The sequence below is a fragment of the Notolepis coatsorum genome (assembly GCF_963971535.1).
Source record: "Notolepis coatsorum genome assembly, chromosome: 13".
NCBI lineage: Eukaryota > Metazoa > Chordata > Actinopteri > Aulopiformes > Paralepididae > Notolepis > Notolepis coatsorum.
Window position 1 is genome coordinate 61,918,966 of NC_140177.1, and position 20,345 is coordinate 61,939,310.

At 41.7% G+C, this 20,345-nt stretch overlaps 1 protein-coding gene across 1 annotated transcript in view; it reads left to right on the forward strand.

Annotated features, from left to right (window-relative positions):
* The window catches only part of eif4g1a (eukaryotic translation initiation factor 4 gamma, 1a), a 159,709-nt gene that overhangs the window by 99,443 nt on the left and 39,921 nt on the right, over positions 1–20,345 (forward strand). Inside the window, exons 18-23 of the mRNA XM_084327679.1 lie at positions 931–1,035; positions 3,527–3,865; positions 4,215–4,332; positions 7,532–7,628; positions 8,680–8,972; positions 12,521–12,642. Of these exons, the coding sequence (XP_084183805.1) occupies positions 931–1,035; positions 3,527–3,865; positions 4,215–4,332; positions 7,532–7,628; positions 8,680–8,972; positions 12,521–12,642 (1,074 nt within the window). The remainder of the gene's footprint in view (positions 1–930; positions 1,036–3,526; positions 3,866–4,214; positions 4,333–7,531; positions 7,629–8,679; positions 8,973–12,520; positions 12,643–20,345) is intronic.

Genomic DNA, 20,345 nt, shown 5'->3' on the forward strand with positions numbered 1-20,345 from the left:
TGTTTCATAGCTATGTGGACTTATATTAATATGATCTATGTCTCTAATTCTCATATTGGCGCATTCTTCAAGTTCAAGTTCAAGTTCTTTAATAGTTGTCATACAGAAGTACAGAATACTTTCATACAAAATGCTTCTTACTGTTACGCTCCAGAGACTGTGCTAGACAAGATAGTATCAAATAACATAATAACATAATATAGCATGAATTTTAGAAGAAGAAAATGAGGTCACAGTGTTCGGTATAGACATATGTACAATTCTCCTCTCACAATATTCACCCTCACTGAACTGAGTCATCTGAAAATGTGCTGATCTGTGATGTCAGAGATGTCTCAGCTGCATAATAATGTGGCAGTGTGGCATCAGGCCCCACAGTGGTTGGAGCCCAGCCTCAAAACGGCTCGAGATCTTGAGGTAGAAAAATGCTGTTTTTGAGTACTTGATTCTAAATACAAAACAATGAATAAAAAAAAAAGAAAAAAAATTACAGAGGTGTTCCATAGACTCACAGGAATTGTGTAAAAGTGCCCAAATAGTGAAAGAAATAGTAAAATAGTTCCCCTTTAATAAAAACACAATGCCGGTTCAGATAATGCTCTTACAAGATATTTGTATTGCTGTGCGCAGTGAGATGAAGTGTGCTTGATTTTTATCACAGGATAGCTGTTCTGTATCAAAGTGGTGCGAGGGGTTTTGATCTGTGTCACGCTCCTCCATGTTTGTTTGCTATTCCAGCACATGTGCGCGGGGTCAGGAATGAAGTAAAAAACAATGGTGGAAAATATCTACCGATAGAAACATTTCTATTTTCTCACGATATATCTTGTCATATCGAACAGCCCTAATATGCGCACGCTCGCACATACACACACACAGTCTTACCCTCTGGCTGCAGCTTAACACCATGTCTCCCCATGTCCCTCCCAGCAACGTATGGATCAATACTTCAACCAGATGGACAAGATCATCAAAGAGAAGAAAACTTCATCAAGAATCCGCTTCATGCTGCAGGACTGCCTGGATCTCAGAAGGGTAAGACTTTTAATTGAAGCTCTTTTCACCCTCCTGAAACTTGTAGCCAGTCTCTACTCCCGGTCTCATCACGCATCACACTCTCTCCCTCCTCCTGCACCTCTCCTCAGCCCAAATCTGAAATGGTTTGAAAGATGTAATTAGGGCTGAATTATTCGAAGTGTCAATTGTTTATTGTTTAAAAGGATTCCAATTAGCTGCCACTCAAGTGGCGAACTAGTCTTCCTGGGGTCCACACAGAAAGACAACACAAAACACAAAACATAACAATACATGAGATACATATGACATTCACAATTCATTAACAATGATAATCTAAAAACAGTAAAACATTGTAGACATCTTTATAAACATCAGAATATTTTCAGAAAAGGTTATTACATTCATGGGTAGACATGAATATTTTCAGAAAAGGTTATTACATTCATGAGTAAATATTTCATTATTACATTCCTACAGTAGGTATTTCCACTCTCAAACGTGAACAGTATTTGCTCACATATTTAAGTAGTGCATTCTTAGGTGGTACTTTAAAGACACTTCAAGTAGTTGTCGCTGCCGTAGTTTTTTTTGCTGCTCCAAAAATGCCTACATCAGCCTAAGAAATGACTTATAGAAATAATAATTAGTCGTGGGACTTGATTAAATTTTTTTATCGAATTCATTTGAGACTTTATAGTTAACACTTTGGTTGCCTAAGGTTAAATTAATGATATACCATAGATTGCCAGCGCTATTTGTCTATGGAGAAAGTCCCCTTCTTTGCAGGGCTATAACTTTTTAAATTCTATTGCTACATTGCCATTATTAGGGCCCATTCAAAGTCCTATATGTATTGTTCATTGTGTAGCAACGTTAAACTTTTTCATTAACATATTCATAGTAAAGTATGGTCTAATGTATAAGTATGTTTTCATCTCTTTCTGCAGCTTTCTCCAGAACGTGATATATAGCCCCAAATGCATTATATTGATGATGAAATACAGTTTGATGGCAATCAGCGCGATATAAAAAATTCCAACTAGACGTACTTCTAGAAGTTACTACACGTCATCTGATGTTGACCGGATGGGCGAGGGGGCGTTTATAATTCCGTGGGCAGCGTTATACCAATCATCTAATGTGGGTCAAATGTTGATAATATCAGTTATTATCGAAGACGGTAACGTTACACGCTGAAACTCACCCCAGTCTCCGCGCGCCGTTGGGCGATCATCGTCGAGTAGAAATTTTATCATTATGGGATATATTATTACCCGGTCCATCTCCAGCTTGTATAATGGTATATACGTCCAAATCATGTTGTTTATCGAGTTATTGGCAATCGATCGCTATGTAGTGTGACGAGCTAGAGTGCCGGAACCTATCCCGAGTGGCCGGAAGCAATACGGACATCTAGCACAACCTCTACTGCGCTTCCTGTTAAGCGGTTGCGCGATCGGCCACCAGATGGCGCTCCTGAACCGCCAGAGAGCCCAGTGGGTCCTGCTGGTGTATCTCAGGCCAGCGGAGGGACATTATGAATCCGATCGCAGATTTTTGAAATATTGATATAAAGACGACGTACAGCGTCCCCCGGCAACTTTAGCATGGCCAGCAAAGACGTCTAAAGACGGCTCCCGGCAGTCAAAGTGTTAATCGAAATTAATAACATTTTTAATGCATATTAATATTTGATGCGAAAAGCAAAAATGTTTGCTTACAGTTGGTAAGCATGCACACATACGTGTAATGAAACACAGATAAGTGCATGCAATAGCAACTGAACATTTTGAAAATTTGAAAATAGAGCTGAAAATAGAGCCTCTATTTGAGGTATGGGGGCGGCGTAGAGAGGGACGGGGACGTCCACCACTCCGGTCATCACCACGAGACAGCCACTCACAGGGAGATCACCACGAGACAGCCACTCACAGGGAGACGGGACAGGTGTTAGACAGTTTGCGTGATTGTGATGGGCGCACATAGCAATAGATACATGTGGTAAGCATATATGTGAATAGAATAGATATATGTAGTAAGCATATTATGTGAATAGAAGTACTTAACCCAGCAATGAACTCAACGTCTAAACCACGTTGACAGACCACGGACAGAAGACGGTAAGAAGCTGATCCATGGCCTCTGTGGTGCACGTAGAACAGTCACTTCAATCTTAAAAACTTTAAAACAAAGGACTTCCTGGTCCAAACGGCTTGTCAAATGACTCTTGCCGAATGTTTCGTCTTCCAACTTGAGACCCGAAGCACGCAATAGGTTGAGTGGGGTGACGATCGAAAGGCAGCAAATTCAACTTTCCAACAATGTATTGGTTGATCAACTAAATTAACGCGATAAAGTCCCAGCCCTAATAATAATCAAACATTCATTTTGAAAATCGGTTCTTAGACGAGGACATTTAGTAATGAGACATTTCAGAAAAACAATCTACCATGATAATTACTACTGAAGCCCTGGAAACTAGTTATCTAATGTGTAATGTGTTGTGCAGTCTGGGTGGGTGCCTCGTAGAGGAGAACAGGGTCCTAAAACCATTGACCAGATCCACAAGGACGCAGAGCTGGAGGAGCAGCAGCAGCACATCAAGGTCCAGCAGCAGCTCCTCAACAAGAACACGGGAGGTGGCAGGATGGGAGGAGGAGGAGGAGGAGGAGGAGGAGGAGGAGGAGGAGGGGGAGGAGGACGAGGTGACGGTGGCAGGGAGGGCCGTGGCCCACACACCCCAGGAGGTGGCAGAGGTAGCCAGCCCCAGGATGAGGGCTGGAACACAGTGCCCATTTCCACCAAGAACAGACCTATTGACACCTCTCGCCTTAGCAAGATCACCAAGGTATGTACAGTGTTCATACACATGTCTCTTTCTAGCCAATCCCTTTAGATCTTGAGTGAAGATATTGTAGAGTAGACATCTGTATAGTATGGAGTGCACCTGGGAGTGCAGGGATGTAGTGGAGGGTATACACCCACCTAAATGTATTTTATTTGTGAAAGCTCTTGGTCTTGGAATCTTAATGCAAGTTACAGTAGGGGGTTAATAAAACAAAATACCACTATTCTATGCGTATTGGCATTTAATGTGATCATGGACTAGAGTTCATAGTTTAGCCACCTTTTATTTTTATCACTGTCATTGTAATTATGCTGTTCCTTCAACTTTTGTCTCCTGTGTTTCTCTTTAGCCTGGTGCTCTGGACTTCAACAACCAGTTGCTGGCTCCGGGAGGCAAAGGCATGTGGGGTAGCTGGGGCAAAGGCAGCAGTGGAGGAACAGGAGCAAAACCAGCCAGCGGAGAGCCGGGTAACAAACTAACACCATCTAGCCCTCTTAAAATGGAATATTGCCCATTTTCAACACTAACTTCAGATAGTAGTAGTATGATGATGAGCAGAAAGCTAGACTCTGTTCCAGAGCTGAGAGCTCTAGGCCCACTGGGTCACATGAGCTGCTTACGCTCCTTGGATGCTACTTTGGCACTGCCTCTCCTCTCACTGCAATGCAAAGTCGATGGGAGTTTAGAATTTCAGGTCTGCACTTAAAGCACATCTTGAATTTCAAATCCATTGTGGTGGTGTACAGAGCCAAAATGATGAGATTGTGTTGATGTATGGGCCTCACAGTATATTGTCTGTATTTGCAATTAACTTCACTGCTGCAACGTGACTGGGGCTGAGTTGAATATGCACATTTGTGTTTGCAAGTAGTAGCTGATCACCATCCTCGCCTAGTTTTTGGGCCGAAGATTGCATCTTTATACAAGACACCTTTCCAGACTAGTCTGCGATAGGGAGCCCACTTTGTCGACGTACTTGTGCAAACCAGGGAATATGACACATGCTGCAATAGCACACTTCCATGTAAAGTTAATTCCCACATCAGACTAATACATTCTAAATTATTGAATTTAGGGATGCACCGAATGGGAAATTCTTGGCCGAAACCGATACCGAAAATAGGAAACAGTTGGCCGAAAACCGAATGCAGAAAATGATTAATATAAATAAATATATACCGTAATGTATTTATTTTTTTCAGCTACCTGATTATGGCAAAAGACATGATTATGGCAAACTTAACTTAAATAATATTAATAATCACTATTATGGGCCCATAAAACATTTATTCAGCACTTTTGAATGCATACATTAATTTCAGACTGACTGCTGAAAGATTGTACAATTTAAACATTTTCTCTTTGCATACAACAAAATGTGCATTAAAGTCGAGTGCATTTTCTTTTCTCTGTAGGATAACTACAACAAAGTCATTTAGAACAAAGCCAAGGTGCTTTAAAACTGCATAAAGATCTGCATAAAGACACACACACAGGACTGTTGTATTTACTACATCTCCCATGACTCTTAGCGGGGGATGACGTAGCTTACGAGAGACGGGTCAAAGAGGAATGGAAGCATTGTTAGCTAGCTTAACGCTAACGTTAGTTCAAAAGGTTTTACCCGCGACGGGCATATAGTAATGGCGAGGATATAAAGCATGTTAAAGACTCATTTATTGGATGCGTTGCTCGCGGAGTTTACATATAAACAGCGCAACTCCCAAGAGGAGTTAGTTATCACAGGCTGCAGAACGCAGGAAGAGCTGCCATGCTGCTCACGTTACATGTTGCGTGTTTTGATTACGTCATCACAACAACACTTTAGGTTACGAACGTTACGTAACCCTGTTCTGTAACCCTTTCGGCCGAAAGTGGCTTTTTAACCATTTTCGGCCTTTTCGGTGGCCGAATTTTCAGTGCATCCCTAATTGAATTGGTCCTGTGTAGAAACATGATTGGTACTCTGAGCATGGCACTATCACTGCCAGGGTTAGGCTTGGTGCTCTGAACATGGCACTATCACTGCCAGGGTTAGCCTTGGTGCCTTGAACATGGCACTATCACTGCCAGGGTTAGCCTTGGTGCCTTGAACATGGCACTATCACTGCCAGGGTTAGGCTTGGTGCTCTGAACATGGCACTATCACTGCCAGGGTTAGGCTTGGTGCTCTGAACATGGCACTATCACTGCCAGGGTTAGGCTTGGTGCTCTGAACATGGCACTATCACTGCCAGGGTTAGGCTTGGTGCTCTGAACATGGCACTATCACTGCCAGGGTTAGGCTTGGTGCTCTGAACATGGCACTATCACTGCCAGGGTTAGGCTTGGTGCTCTGAACATGGCACTATCACTGCCAGGGTTAGGCTTGGTGCTCTGAACATGGCACTATTACTGGTTAGGCTTGGTGCTCTGAACATGGCACTATCACTGCCAGGGTTAGGCTTGGTGCTCTGAACATGGCACTATAATAATAATAATAATAATAATAATACATTTTATTTATAATGCGCCTTTCAGGACACTCAAGGTCGCTGTACAACAATTTAAAAACAGTTAATTAACAATCACAATACATTTAAAAAATAAAATAAAATCGGACATACGCCTGCCTAAACAGGTGGGTTTTGAATGGGATGATGGAGTCAATGTTCCTGATGTCGGGGGGGAGGGAGCTCCAAAGGCGGGGGGCAGAGCAGCTGAAGGCCCTTGACCCCATGGTGGACAGACGGGCTGGGGGGATGACCAGGCTGATGGAGGAGGCAGACCTGAGGGACCGGGTGGGAATGTTGATGTGGAGGAGGTCGGACAGGTATGGAGGGGCGAGGCTGTGGATGGCCTTAAATGTATGGAGGAGGATCTTGTAGTCAATGCGGTGTTTAATGGGAAGCCAGTATAGTTGGCGTAGGACGGGGGTGATGTGACTGATGACGGGGGTTCTGGTTATTATACGGGCAGCAGCGTTCTGGACCAGTTGGAGCTTATGGAGGAGTTTGTGGGGGAGACCAAAGAGAAGGGAGTTGCAATAATCCAAGCGGGAAGTGACGAGGGAGTGGACCAGGATTGCGGCGCTGTTGGGGGTGAGTGAAGAGCGGAGGCGGTTGATGTTGCGAAGGTGGAAGTAGGCGGACCGGATGGTGTTATTGATGTGGGAATGTAATGATAGGGTGCTGTCGAGGACGACACCCAGACTCCTGACCTGGGGGGAAGGGGAAACCAAGGAGTTGTCTATGGTAAGGGTGAAACTGGGGTGCTTGGTGAGTGTGGACTTGGAGCCAATGAGGACTACCTCTGTTTTATCACTGCCAGGGTTAGTGTTTCGGTTCCCTACTGAGGTCACCCATCCTGAAAATCGTATGCAATCATTCTATTGTAAAGCACATTTGAGTGCTACTGCTAATGGCAACAAAAAAAAAACAAGACAAATGACTATTCATTTTGCTCTTATGTCATGCTCCGTTTGGGTTCCTTTCCTGGATTGTGGAAAGGAACCCAACCTTAGCATGACATAATGGTAAATATGGCTGCCATGTGAATATGGTAAATTAATTTGTTGAATTCGATAAGATCAATGGACGTGATGGACAATAAACTAACATTGACATGCAGATTATTCATGAACATTTCTACCTCAGATGGGTAACAACATTCCTTTTCCTTCTGCAGATACCGCTCGTTCAGCCACCAGCAACCGCTTCTCAGCCCTGCAGCAATCTGCTCCACCGTCCTCAACCTCAGACTCTGATCGTAGAGTTCCACAGAGGTATTTGCCAACTTAGGGATGGGCATATCAATATTCAAATATTCGATTGAAAAGGTTTCACTTAATTGGTTGATCGGGTAGACGGTTCTTGAGATATGTGCGCCACAGACGGACAGAGATTCCTTCCTTTAGAGTTAGATTAGATGAATAAGGAAACCAAATCCAATTAATTTAACATAGAAGAAAAACTCATTAGGCTGAATCAGTGCAGTTGACTAAAATAAAACCATCAGCTATAGTTGAATATTCATTCATTTTGAATAGTCGAACATTTGAATAACCATATTGCCATCCCGATCGCCAACCTGCAAAAATCCATTTTAACCAAGGAAAGGTTCCTCTCTATTTTAACCAAGGAAAGGTTCCTCTCTGTTTTAACCAAGGAAAGGGTCCTCTCTGTTTTAACCAAGGAAAGGTTCCTCTCTGCTTGATACCTTCTAGCTATTGACCTTCTTTCTCCTCTACTTCTTCCTGTCATCCTTCTCTCTCTTTACATCCACTACCTTCTAGTCATTTTTTACATGAGATATTGATTAATTATTTTTCTTCTTTATTATATCAGTTTATTTTTTTTATTTCGTGAAATCAAAATACATACAAAATTTATAAAGAGGAACAACAAAAGTTAAAAACAAATTAACTTAACATGTCCGAAAAGGAGTATGAAGAAGTATAAACTAATTTAATCCTACCCCTTCTCTACTACTCAGTGATTGTAAATATAATATATAAGTCTAAATATCCACATATCTACACATAAATTCACTATTCTGCATACGTTTAAATAAATGTAAGTAGATAAATAAATAAATTATAATCTATGTAAACACCTTATAGTCAATGCCCTTCTTCATTCCTGTACCTCGTGAAAATCCTTATACCGCATTTTAAACGTGTTCATGGTTCTATTTGGTGTGTACACCTTTTTTATTTGTGTGTATATATATATACAACTATTTAGATTATTCTTTATTGATAAAGTTTATAAATAATTAACATCAGTGTCGATGTCTCCATCTTAATCTTCCGCTGACCTCCGCCTCTCCCTCAGGTCCAGTTCCAGCCGTGAGCGTGGTGGGGAGAAAGACAGATTTGATCGTTTTGAGCGGCGCGAGGGTGGCGAGGACCGGGGAGCACGTCCGCCCATCACCAAGCGCAGCTTCAGTAGAGAGACCGAGGAGCGCGGCGGACGTGGGGTAGACAGCCAAGGCTCCATGGAGCCTGTACGCCGTGTGGCCAGCATGACCGATGACCGCGACAGAGGCAGTCGGGACAGAGGCAGTCGGGACAGAGGCAGCCAAGATGGAGGCAGCCGGGAGAGAGCTCAGAGCAAAGAGCCTGCAGGTAAAGATGGATAGATGGACAGATAGAGGGTGGGTAGTTTGGAGCAACAGTAGGGCTGGGTGATATAGTCAAATATGGGATCAGCAGTAGTAATGTTTTCCCAGATCGAGTACTCGTTAAATGAGTAACCCTCGAGTAATTGTTATGGAAATCTAATTTTAGAATGCATCTTAAATCGCATGGCAGCAGCAATAACGAGATGCACAACCAATGCAACAAACCTTTCGCGGACTATCCACACTCGGCTTCCAGCTTCCTGCAGCAACTCGCGCCTCCTGGGAGTTTTCAGTTTCATTGGCACAAACACTTTTGATGGATTTAGTGGTCATTTCTTTATTTTTTTGTATAAATCAAGCACCCTCAAAGTTCAGTTGAAACGGCGAGTAATCGATTACCCCATCACTAGTCAATTCATGATATAACAATCATTTTCTTATTTTTGATTAACGATATTTGATTAGTTTCTTTTCCAGTGCAAAGCAAATCTATGGGGCATCTATTCAAAATGGTATATTTTAATCACATTTTGTCAATGTTGATTCACTTAACCTCTTAACCTCTTTAGCCCGAGCGGTCCGTCGGCGGACCGCAGATGACATCACGTCAAATCCATGTCTACAGACTGTATGGATTAATGTTGTGTTTTCCCTCCCAAATGTAGCCAAGAGTAAAGACCCTAAACCTGTCAAAACAGCAGTCATAGTGTATATTTTCAGCAATACGTTTGTTTACCAGTAGTTAGTGTTATTAGTGAAATATTAGTTTTTTGAAATGCATTCATTTACAAGCGATTATCCGCCATTTAGAATTTGCGTCGCAATTCTGTTTGTAGTCATATGAGGAGACGAGACCTTGAACTTTGAATGAGTTGAAATTAGACATTTCTAAAAACGACATTACCCAACTCATGCCAGCTTCCTGCAAGCAAATTACTTGTGGATGCATTTTTTTTTATTAAAAACTTTTCGGGATTATCTACCACAAAACTGAACGTTATTGGCATAGATTGGAGCGCAGTTAGTTTGTCTACCTTCTGTGAACGTTTAGCAAAAATCGGTGTTGCAAATGTTGTACACTTACTTTTGTATAATGTCCATAGCTCTGCCATTTTTCACCAGATTGTGACGTGGATTTTTTTGTAGACATTAAAGGTAAAGAAACAATATACGTTGTATTTTATGGCAATAACGTTCATTAATTAATACTGATCTATTTATTGTATTAATATATGTGAAATAAATCTTGGCCCAGTACCGGTTAAAAGAATACATGTAAAATTGCACAGTTTGTAATATTACATCATTGATGAAGGTACAGTAAAAATCCATATCATTGTATGGATCTATGACTTCATATTTGGTATACCTCCCAGCCCTAGACTATAGTAAGTAGGGATGGGTACCGAATTCGGTACTTTTGAGGTACCGAACCGAAACACGTCGGTACTACAGAGTATCGATTCAAGTGAGATACAGATTTTTTTTAACCTTTTTTCTTTAAATGTCAACGTTCACACGCACAATATATGCTTACCTAGGATTTTACTTGATTCAACAACAAAGCAGTCTGAGCAATGGCAAGCCGAAAACTGTCAATTGTAGTTATTTGAAGTTTGGATTTTTTTTCATGACTGAGGTAGGTAAATTAAATTTCTTGAGACTAAAGTACAGAAAAAAGGTACCGGTATCGATTCACAGGTACCGGTACCGTATCGGTTCAAATGTGAAAAGTACCCATCCCTAATAGTAAGGTGTTGCAGACCTGTGACGTCATAAAAGAGATGTGTGCAACCTGGGGACAGAAAGCTACGGTGGGAATCAGAGAAAAGGTTAAAAAAGGGGAGGGTTCCAGTAATTAAATTGAATAGTGGTTACCCAAAAGGACGGTGGTTAAATAAATCCCAGAATGTAACGTCACGGTGACCAATTGCAGCCACTCTTATTGTCTGGGACCAAATACGGCCACACCCCACTCCCAGTAAAAAGTGGGAATCTCTAGAATGGGTTTGGGGCGACGCTGTATATGGAAGTGGCTCTCAAGGTGACGATTAGACAACACTTTCTGTTGTCAGTAGATGGCAGCATTGGTTTAAAATTAAAAGGTGAAAATGTTGAAAACTACAACACTGCATTTCCCAATAGCGTTAGGGTCACTGGAATGTGTCTATTCTTCGACGTGATCTGAACAGTGGTAAACTATTACTGCAACCTCGGTATAGCGACCGCGAATGGTAAACTAATTATCTTAACAGAAGTGTGCTGGTAGCCTTACATATGTTGTCTAAAGGGGGACATATGGTACAATTTAAGATTCTAATGATAATCGGCATATAAAGGACAACATAGAGCAGGGGTAGGCAACCCTAGGCACGCATGCCTGCATAGGCACACGGGGGCATTTTCATAGACACGGGGCAGCATTAAAAATAAATATTTTTTTTGCTTTGAAATATTATAGTGAAATATTTTGCACTGTTGTCGCATTTATCTTGTTGAAATCCTCCCACAGGTTCTTTTTACTACCACATATTTAACTGAGACCCTTTATTTGTTTATTATTTCAATTTAGCTGGAAATACATTGCTACATCATTCAGTAACATTTGCAGAGCCTTATAACAAAAACATTACGGTCACCATTGTGACCAGTGGGATTAATCAACACATTTTATTATTTATTTTTCTATTTCATTGAACATTGCACATGTTAAAAGCAATTTTTTTTTACTCAAAATGTGAGTATTACCAAGTCAACTTGTGTTCTTAAAACAATGACAATAAACATAGTTTTATTAGGTTGAAATAATGTGGTTGTGTACTTATTTTTCTGTTAACTTATTATGGATTGAAAACTGAAAACCTTAATGCACAGTTCTGGTAACTTATTATTATAATTTTTTTTTACAGTGTAGTCTTGCGATCAATCAACTTATTTACACGATATACCTCACATTCACCCTCCATTCACATCCTGGTGTTCTCCATTAGGCCTATAGGTGGAGCTATGACAGCACACGTACAGTACACAAACCGATGGTGTGTGATGTGTCCAAAAATGAATGGGCAAATGTGAGTAAAATGGTCTCACTGTATGCAGCTGTTTGTCTGCATTGCATTCCCCCCCCCCCCCCCCCCCCCCCCCCAACTCAGATTTAGGTTTGATACAACCATCATAATAATATTGTTAATAATAACAATAATGATGTAATAATGTAAAAATTATCAAAAAAAAATTCGATGCATGGAATATTGTTGAGGCACACTAGTTACAACTATATTTCAAACAGGCACTCCATGTCAAAAAGGTTGCTGACCCCTGACATAGAGCATCGTTAATTTGTAAGAAACCTCAATGAAAACGGCGCAGGGTGCTATTGTTATGAAAATGTGATAGAATCCTAATAAAATGTGGACGCATTTGGTTTACGTTCCGTTATCTTTCAAAGTATGCGTGAAGTAGCATCATGTGTATTGATGAGAGCAGGGAATGGGATCAGACTAACCTGTATGTGTGAGGCTGACTGCTGTGTTTGTTGTGGTTTCTCCACAGTGAAGCGTGAGAGCGCCCCCACCCCTCCCCCTGCTCCTTCCAAACCTGCCTTGACCGAGGAAGAGCTGGAAAAGAAGTCCAGTGCTATCGTAGAGGAATACCTCCACATAAATGACTTGAAGGTACAAACCCATATACTCACATAGTTGCATGAAATGTATGTGGTCCATGCATGCACAGCTTGCCCAAACCATGCAAGCTCTAAATCAAGTGTTGTTGTATGAAATGGATGTGATGGATGGATAACGTCTTATGCATGTACCAATAAATACTGCTGCCACGTATCGGGCCGATATCTGGCTAGAATAAGATATTGGTATCGCGAGAATTTCTCAAATCAGTCACGTGAAGCAACGTGATTTTACACACAGATATTAGTTCTCAAAGCAACCCAGTTGTATGTGTTCATTACATACATACGTTAGATCTCAAATAGGGCTGCAACTAACGATTATTTTGGTAGTCGACTAATCTGTAGATTCTTTTTTCAATTAGTCTACTAATCTAACGATTATTTCTGTCACACCCTCCATCTCTTCTTCCTGTGGGCGCGGCTCCTTTTCAGGGCTCCAGTGCATGCTCAAGTCTGCACACCTGTGAATGTCAACCTCCCTCTGCCTTAACATGATCCCATAGCAAATTTAAATAAGGACTCGTGAAACATTTGAATTTGGATCTTAATTAAGCGACTTGCTTAACACTTCCGGCACCAACAGCAGAGGGCGCTGATGGCCCTTCAGTGCCAGTGCTTTATCCAATGTAGGATAGGACTTATTTGCGAGTGCTTAAAATATATCAAATAATTAGGGATGCACCGAATATTCGGCCACCGAAAATTATCGGCCGAAAATGGTTAAAAGGGGCACTTTCGGCTTTCGGCCGAAAGGGTTTTAGCACCGAAAATATATCACAGAATATCAAATAACGTGTTGTTGTGATGACGTAATCAAAACGCGGCTACAGACATGAATGAATGAATGAATGAATGAATGAATGAATGAAAACTTTATTTAACAGATTGCAGAATGGGTACAATACAGTACGGCTCAATACATACAATTGTTAAGGGGATGCAGACCTGAGAAAGACGTTTGTCTTGTTTCCATCAGGGTCCCCCATTTTCAATTCATATAGACATTTATGACATACACAACATACATGACATTTATGGCATAGGGACATATAGGTATTTAGTACTGATACATTTGTGACATAGGCGGTATTCAAATATACAGTACTGTTACCCCTAGATCCTGACAGAGTATATACATATGATGGGGAGGGGACTGTACATTAGGAGGGGGTGGGTGGGAGGGAAATATACATACGGCGGGGAGGGAATATATACATGCGGTGGGGACAAGACTGTCTATTAGGAGGTGGTGGGGGTTTTGGGCATTTACGGTGGCCAGTTTCGAATTGCAGCCTCCCGTAGGTGCTCTTTAAGAGCGGTTTTGAATGTGGGCAGGGATTCACATTCCTTTACAGCTTTGGGTAGGGCGTTCCACATTGTTGTGGCATAATTGCGAAACGTGTTTAGTCCCTTGTTTGAGCCGAATCTGGGTTTCACATGATTTGTTGAGCTTCCTCTGGTGTAGTGGTTGTGGTATTCACTGACCTTTGGGAAGTATTTTGACATGTACATGGGCACCCCGGTCGTATAGTGTATCTTGTAGACCAGGCCCATTGCAAGTTGCTGTACTCTGTCGTCTACTCTAAGCCATCCTAGGTTGGCAAAGTGGGCAGGGGTGAGGTGGGTTCTGGGGTTCAGGTCAAGTAGTAGTCTGACCAGTTTGTTTTGTGATGTTTGTAATTTTGTTTTAAGCGCCTTTGAGGTGCTTTGGTACCATGAGGTGCACGCATAGTCATAGTACCCTTGAATGAGTGCTCCTGCCAGAGTCTTCAGGACATAGCATGCGCAACGTGTAACGTGAGCAGCTTGGCAGCTCTTCCTGCATTCTACAGCCTGTGACAACTCCTCTTGGGACTCACGCTGTTTCCATGTAAACTCTGCGAGCAACGCATCCAATAAATGCGTATTTTTTTTAATTATTATAATTTTTTTGCATATTTACAGCTTTATTGGTCACGCAGGACCGACAGAGGAGAGGGCGAACGGGAGGAGAGGTGGGGAAGACATGCGACAAATAACGACAGGAGCTGGGATCGAACCCGGGTCGGCCGCGTAGGTGCGCGAGGCACTGTGGTATGCGCCACGAGGGCGCCCCAATAAATGCGTCTTTAACACTTCCAGTGCCACTGGTTAACATGGTAAAACGTGGTTGAATGCCACCACCCACTTTAATGATAGCGTTGTGAACGCATAATCTGTCTTAAATTATGGTTATGTGTCTAATCTGCCCGTCGCTTATCAATGACTTGTTTGCAGTCAACGTTGTCGAAGCGGATTGTTTTTTAATCGCTTCATTTCCTTTTTATAGCATTTTGAAAAGCCCTCGTTTTCAAGGAAAATATAAAGATTCTGTGATAATCGGCATTTACTGGAATATTCTGGCATACACAAACGTCGTCATTTTTCGGCCTATTTATGAATCGTTTTCAAATAAACGCTAGATTATCGATAGTATATGTGTACTTATGCACGCTATAGAAGCGGGCTGAAATATCGATTCTCATTTCCTGATCAGCGATCACAGCCACACAGACACGCATAGGGCAAACGCTGATATCTCTGTGAAAACAGGTCTGATTATCTGGTAAAATAAATTCCTTACCTCAGATCAGATGTTATCCAAAAAGATTATTCCAATTCCTGATCGCCATTCCAAATATCAATCATGTTTATTGATTCAGCGTTGGGTACTGTAAATACATAATCCACGCGTTTTCCGGGCCGGCAATCACAATGGATTCTTCAGTTGGCTTGACGGAAAAGTAAAATGAGGAAACTAACGTTGGCGTTAAGATAGCTAACAGCGCTTCCATTCCTTACACCTGTCTCTCGTAAGCTACGTCATCCCCCGCTAAGAGTCACGGGAGATGTAGTAAATACAACAGTCCTTCCATGTAGGCTAGAACGCCGTGAATTATGACAGTAGCCACTACAGTAACATCATTAAGTCTGCTATAAGCTATTCTCCCTCTCGTGTGTGTCTTTATGCAGATCTTTATGCCGTTTTAAAGCACCTTGGCTTTGTTCTGAATGCACTTTGTTGTAGTTATCCTACAGAGAAAAGAAAATGCACTTGACTTTAATGCACATTTTGTTGTATGCAAAGAGAAAATTTTTAAATTGTACAATCTTTCAGCAGTCTGGAATTAATGTATGCATTCAAAAGTGCTGAATAAATGTTTTATGGGCCCATAATAGTGATTATTAATATTATTTAAGTTAAGTTTTGCTATAATCATGTCTTTTGCCATAATCAGGTAGCTAATTTAAAAAAAAAAAAAAAAAAACATTATATATATTTATCATTTTCGGCATTCGGTTTTCGGCCAACTGTTTCCTATTTTCGGTATCGGTTTCGGCCAAGAATTTCCCATTCTGTGCAGCAATACCGTAATTTTCGCACTATAAGCCGCACCTGAATATAAGCCGCAGCAGCTAAATTGAATGATGTGTACATATATAAGCCGCACTGGACTATAAGTATTTTTTTTTTTTTTTTATCTACTTTTTCTCCCATTTTCTATTTTTCTCCCATCCCAATTTCGTATCACTCAATTCAACCCTCCCCTGTCACGAACGCTGTTTCTTGCCTCCCACAAGCCGGCTGCAATGTGGACTAAGTCATACATAGCACAAGTCCCCTCCGGTACTTGAGGTAACAGCAGTCGCATCTTTTCACCTGCGCAGCTCGATCTCTCAGTGGCGAGGAGTAACGCGTGGGAGGCTCACGCTGCCCCCGACACTTCCTGATTCTACTGCGCAGGCGCACCAACCGACCTGTAGGAGTCGCTGTCCACAACGCCCGATCCCCACCCATCAGTTTCCCACCCCCTAATACGGCCAATGTGTATTAATGAACGACCAGCTAAACTGAAAGCAATGTGGAGCGCTGGGCTCGAACAGGCGAGCCCAGCGTCTCTGCATTCGTGGCGAGCGCCTTGCCCACTACGCCACGTAGCCGCCCAAAAGCCGCAGGTGTTTTAACCGATAATTAGCATTGGGACACAATACTATCGGACAAATAACAAGAATTAACTCATTTACAAGTTGTATTAAGTTTAGCAAATAAGGGTACAGGTAAATAACATTTCAATGCAGTCAAAAAAGCAATATTTCGATTTTTACATTTTCGGGTTTGATAACGTCGAGTCACATTTCGCACCGTTATATAAGCCACAGGGTCGAAAAATGGGGGGTGAAAGGCGCGGCTTATAGTCCGAAAATTACGGTAGATCTAGTAGGCATGGGCTAATATGTGATTTTGGTGGTATGTGCTATTTGCAAAGATGTTTAGCCCTTGAATGAATGAATTAATGAAAACTTTATTTAACAGATTGTAGAATGGGTACAATACAGTACGGCTCAATACACACAATTGTTAACACTTTCAGTGCCCAGCAGGGGGCGCACATTTAGTACTTGAATGCCCACCATCCACTTCAATGTTAGCATTAATATCGCCTAATCTATGTTTTAAATTATGGCTGTGTCTAATCTGCCCGTCGCTTATCAATGACTCATTTTCCAGTCAACATTGTCGAAGCGGATTGTTTTTTTTCCGGTTCATTTCCGTTTTATAGCATTTTGAAAAGCCCTCGTTTTCAAGGGGGAAAAAAATAATCTGTGATAAACGCCCTGTACTGTAATATTCTAGAACGTTGCCATTTTTCGGCCTATTTATGAATAGTTTTCAAATAAACGCTAGATTATCGATATGTGTACGTATGCACGCTGGTGCCGCGAGCTGAAAATCTATTCTCTTAGTTCCTGATTGCTCGCACAGTCAAACAGCCATATCACATATAGGGGAAAAGCTTATATCTCCGTGAAAACAGGTCTGATTATCCTAAGACTGGTAAAATAGATTCCATACCTGAGATCGGATGGTATCCAAATGGATTATTCCAATCCCTGATCGCCATTCCAAAAATCTATCCTTTTATTGATCCAACGCGTATACTGTAAAACACATATTACACGCTGTGCTGAGGGTCCACAATGAATCTGATCGGCTCCGGTTACATGCGTGAGAAGTAAAATGTGGATTCCGGAGTTTTTTTTCTCATCCATTTTCATTGAGTCCAATCCAAAATGGTGCATTACCATCTGGGAGACGATAGGGGGCGCTTTTTTCACATCTGAGCTCCTGGTGGAGCTGGTTTCCCAATGGTAGACTCTGTTGATGAAATATGAATTCAGATCGCTAATAAAAAAAAATCACAAGAATTCTCGTGATGGGCATTCAGGGGGCGGGCTGATAACCCGAGATATGTCGTGATGGGCATTCAAAGTGTTAAGGGGATGCAGACCAGAGAAAGACTTTCGTCTTGTTTACATCAGGGTCCCCCATTTTCAATTCATAGTGTGCACACGCACAGTATAATATGCATGTGATAAATAGTTTAATAAACTCTGTTACTTGAACAATTTTCACTGTGCTCCTAAATTTTTATTTATTAACATTTTATTTAGGAGCACATGTGCTCCTTGGGAAAAAGATTAGCGTAGAGCCCTATATATGGAGACATTAACATTATGTTATCAAACATAGGGACGAAGACTAAAAAAAAAAAAAAGTGTCTGTTTTATAATCTTTATGTTAATTTTCATCATAAAAATTCTGTGCCGGGAGCTCCAGTAGCTCACCGCGTACCTCGAGCGCTATTTCGGCGCCGGGGACAACCGTGCTCGTCACGGATCTGGGGTTTAGCGAGTTCGATTCCCGGACTGCAGCCGTGCCTTTCTCAGAGTGTCTTCCCCCCATCTGTACCCCCATTCAACCTGTTTCTGTCTGTCGGACCAGAGAAAAATGCGATAAACGCAAAAAAGAGCCGGCGGGATGGCCAAAGTTTATAAAAAAAAAAAAAATCTGTGCCCCCAAAATACAAAAAAAGCCCCCAAAAATCAATTAACACTTTCTTCGCCAGGCTTATGTACATCATTATACCCCTCTCTGCCAGCTCTATTTGTCTGGAGAAGTTCCCCTTCTTTGCAGGGCTATAACTTTTTAAATTGTATTGCTAAATTGACATTACTATGGCCCATTCAACGTCAATTATCTATCGTTCAGGACGTAGGAACGTTATACTTTTTCATTCACATATTCATACTAAAATACGGTCTAAAGTATAAGTATGTTTTTATCGTTTTCTGCAGCTTTCTCCAGAACGTGATTTATAGCCCTAAATGCATTATATTGATGATCAAATACAGTTTGATAGCGATCTGCGCGAGATAAAAAATGTCAAATGGACGTGCTTCTAGAAGTTACTACTTATCATCTGATGTTGACTGGATGGGGGGGGGGGTCGTTTATAATTCCGTGGCCAACGTTAGATGATTCATCTAGTGTGGGTGATATGATCATTAGAGCAGTTAGTATCGAACACGTTAAAAAAAAACGCTGAAACTCACCGTAGCTTCTTCGTAGCGTCGGGCGTTGAGCGTGGAGCAGAAATATTCCTATTATGGGATGTTGAAATATGCGATCCATCTCCAGGTTGTATAATAGTATATACGTCCAAATCATGTTGTTTATCGAGTTATTGGTAACGGATTGCTATCCATTGTGTCTAGCTCGAGTCCCGGGACTATTAGCGAGTGATCGGACCGAATTGGAATGAGCACCAGCTTCCTTTTACGGTTTGGGCGATCCGCCGATCGGCCACCAGATGGCGCTCTTGAACCGTTGGAGAGTTAAGAGGGGATCAACAGTAGATCTCAAGTCTCCGGGGGAGAAATATGATTGCGATCACAGATTTTTTAAATATTGATCTCAATGACGTGTTACGGCGTCATTGGCAGAATTAGCATGGCGGGGAATGACGAGTTTAGGCGTCTCTGGCAGAGAAAGTGTTAAGGGGGGCAAAAAAAGCCATTGAAAAAAATTGTTAATTTCTAACCCCGACTGTTTTTATACGACGCATCGACACAAAAATTCTGTGTCGACAAATTTTTATGGTCTCCGATTATTAACATTAACATTACATATGTCTTGTTGTGGAATTAACACATGCATTAAAGCGTTCCGTCTCCAGATGGATTTCAGTATTTATTTTATTTTTTGTCAATTTGATTTGGAGTCTGACGGAATTGGCTACCTGGTATAATATGATTTGTAGATGCGTAGGGCATTTTGACCATTCTAACCAATCAAACGTGAGCTTGACGCACACACACGCTGCTCGCAGTGCCCTCCCCCTCACAGACCCGTCTTGTCACAGACTCGTATCATTTGCACCGGAGATAGCAAGCGTGCAGGTCCTCTTTTAACGCCACTGAAGCATTAAACAATGGCCCAGTAAACTATTCACTTTAGTTTACTACACGAGGCGTTGTCTAACGTTATCTTTATCTAGCTGGCTAGCTGATAGCTCATAACATAATTGAAATTCGTTTTTGAAGCTGTGGCTAACGTTGGGTAGCTACCGATCTTCGGGTGGCTAACGTTAGCTACCTAGCAACTGTAGCTTGCTAATGCGGGCTGTCCTGGCTGGCTACCTTTTCATTCGCAATAGAGTGGAGCTAACTAACTGTACAAATCGATGTGATTGGCTGAGACTGTATTTTGTACGGTTGGCTGCCTGGCTGTTGTGGATTCGGGGAGCCAGCTAGCAGCTAACATCAACTCAATGTCAACACTATGTTGACACTGAGCGAGTTTGCCGACAGCAATGTAACAAACAATATGGT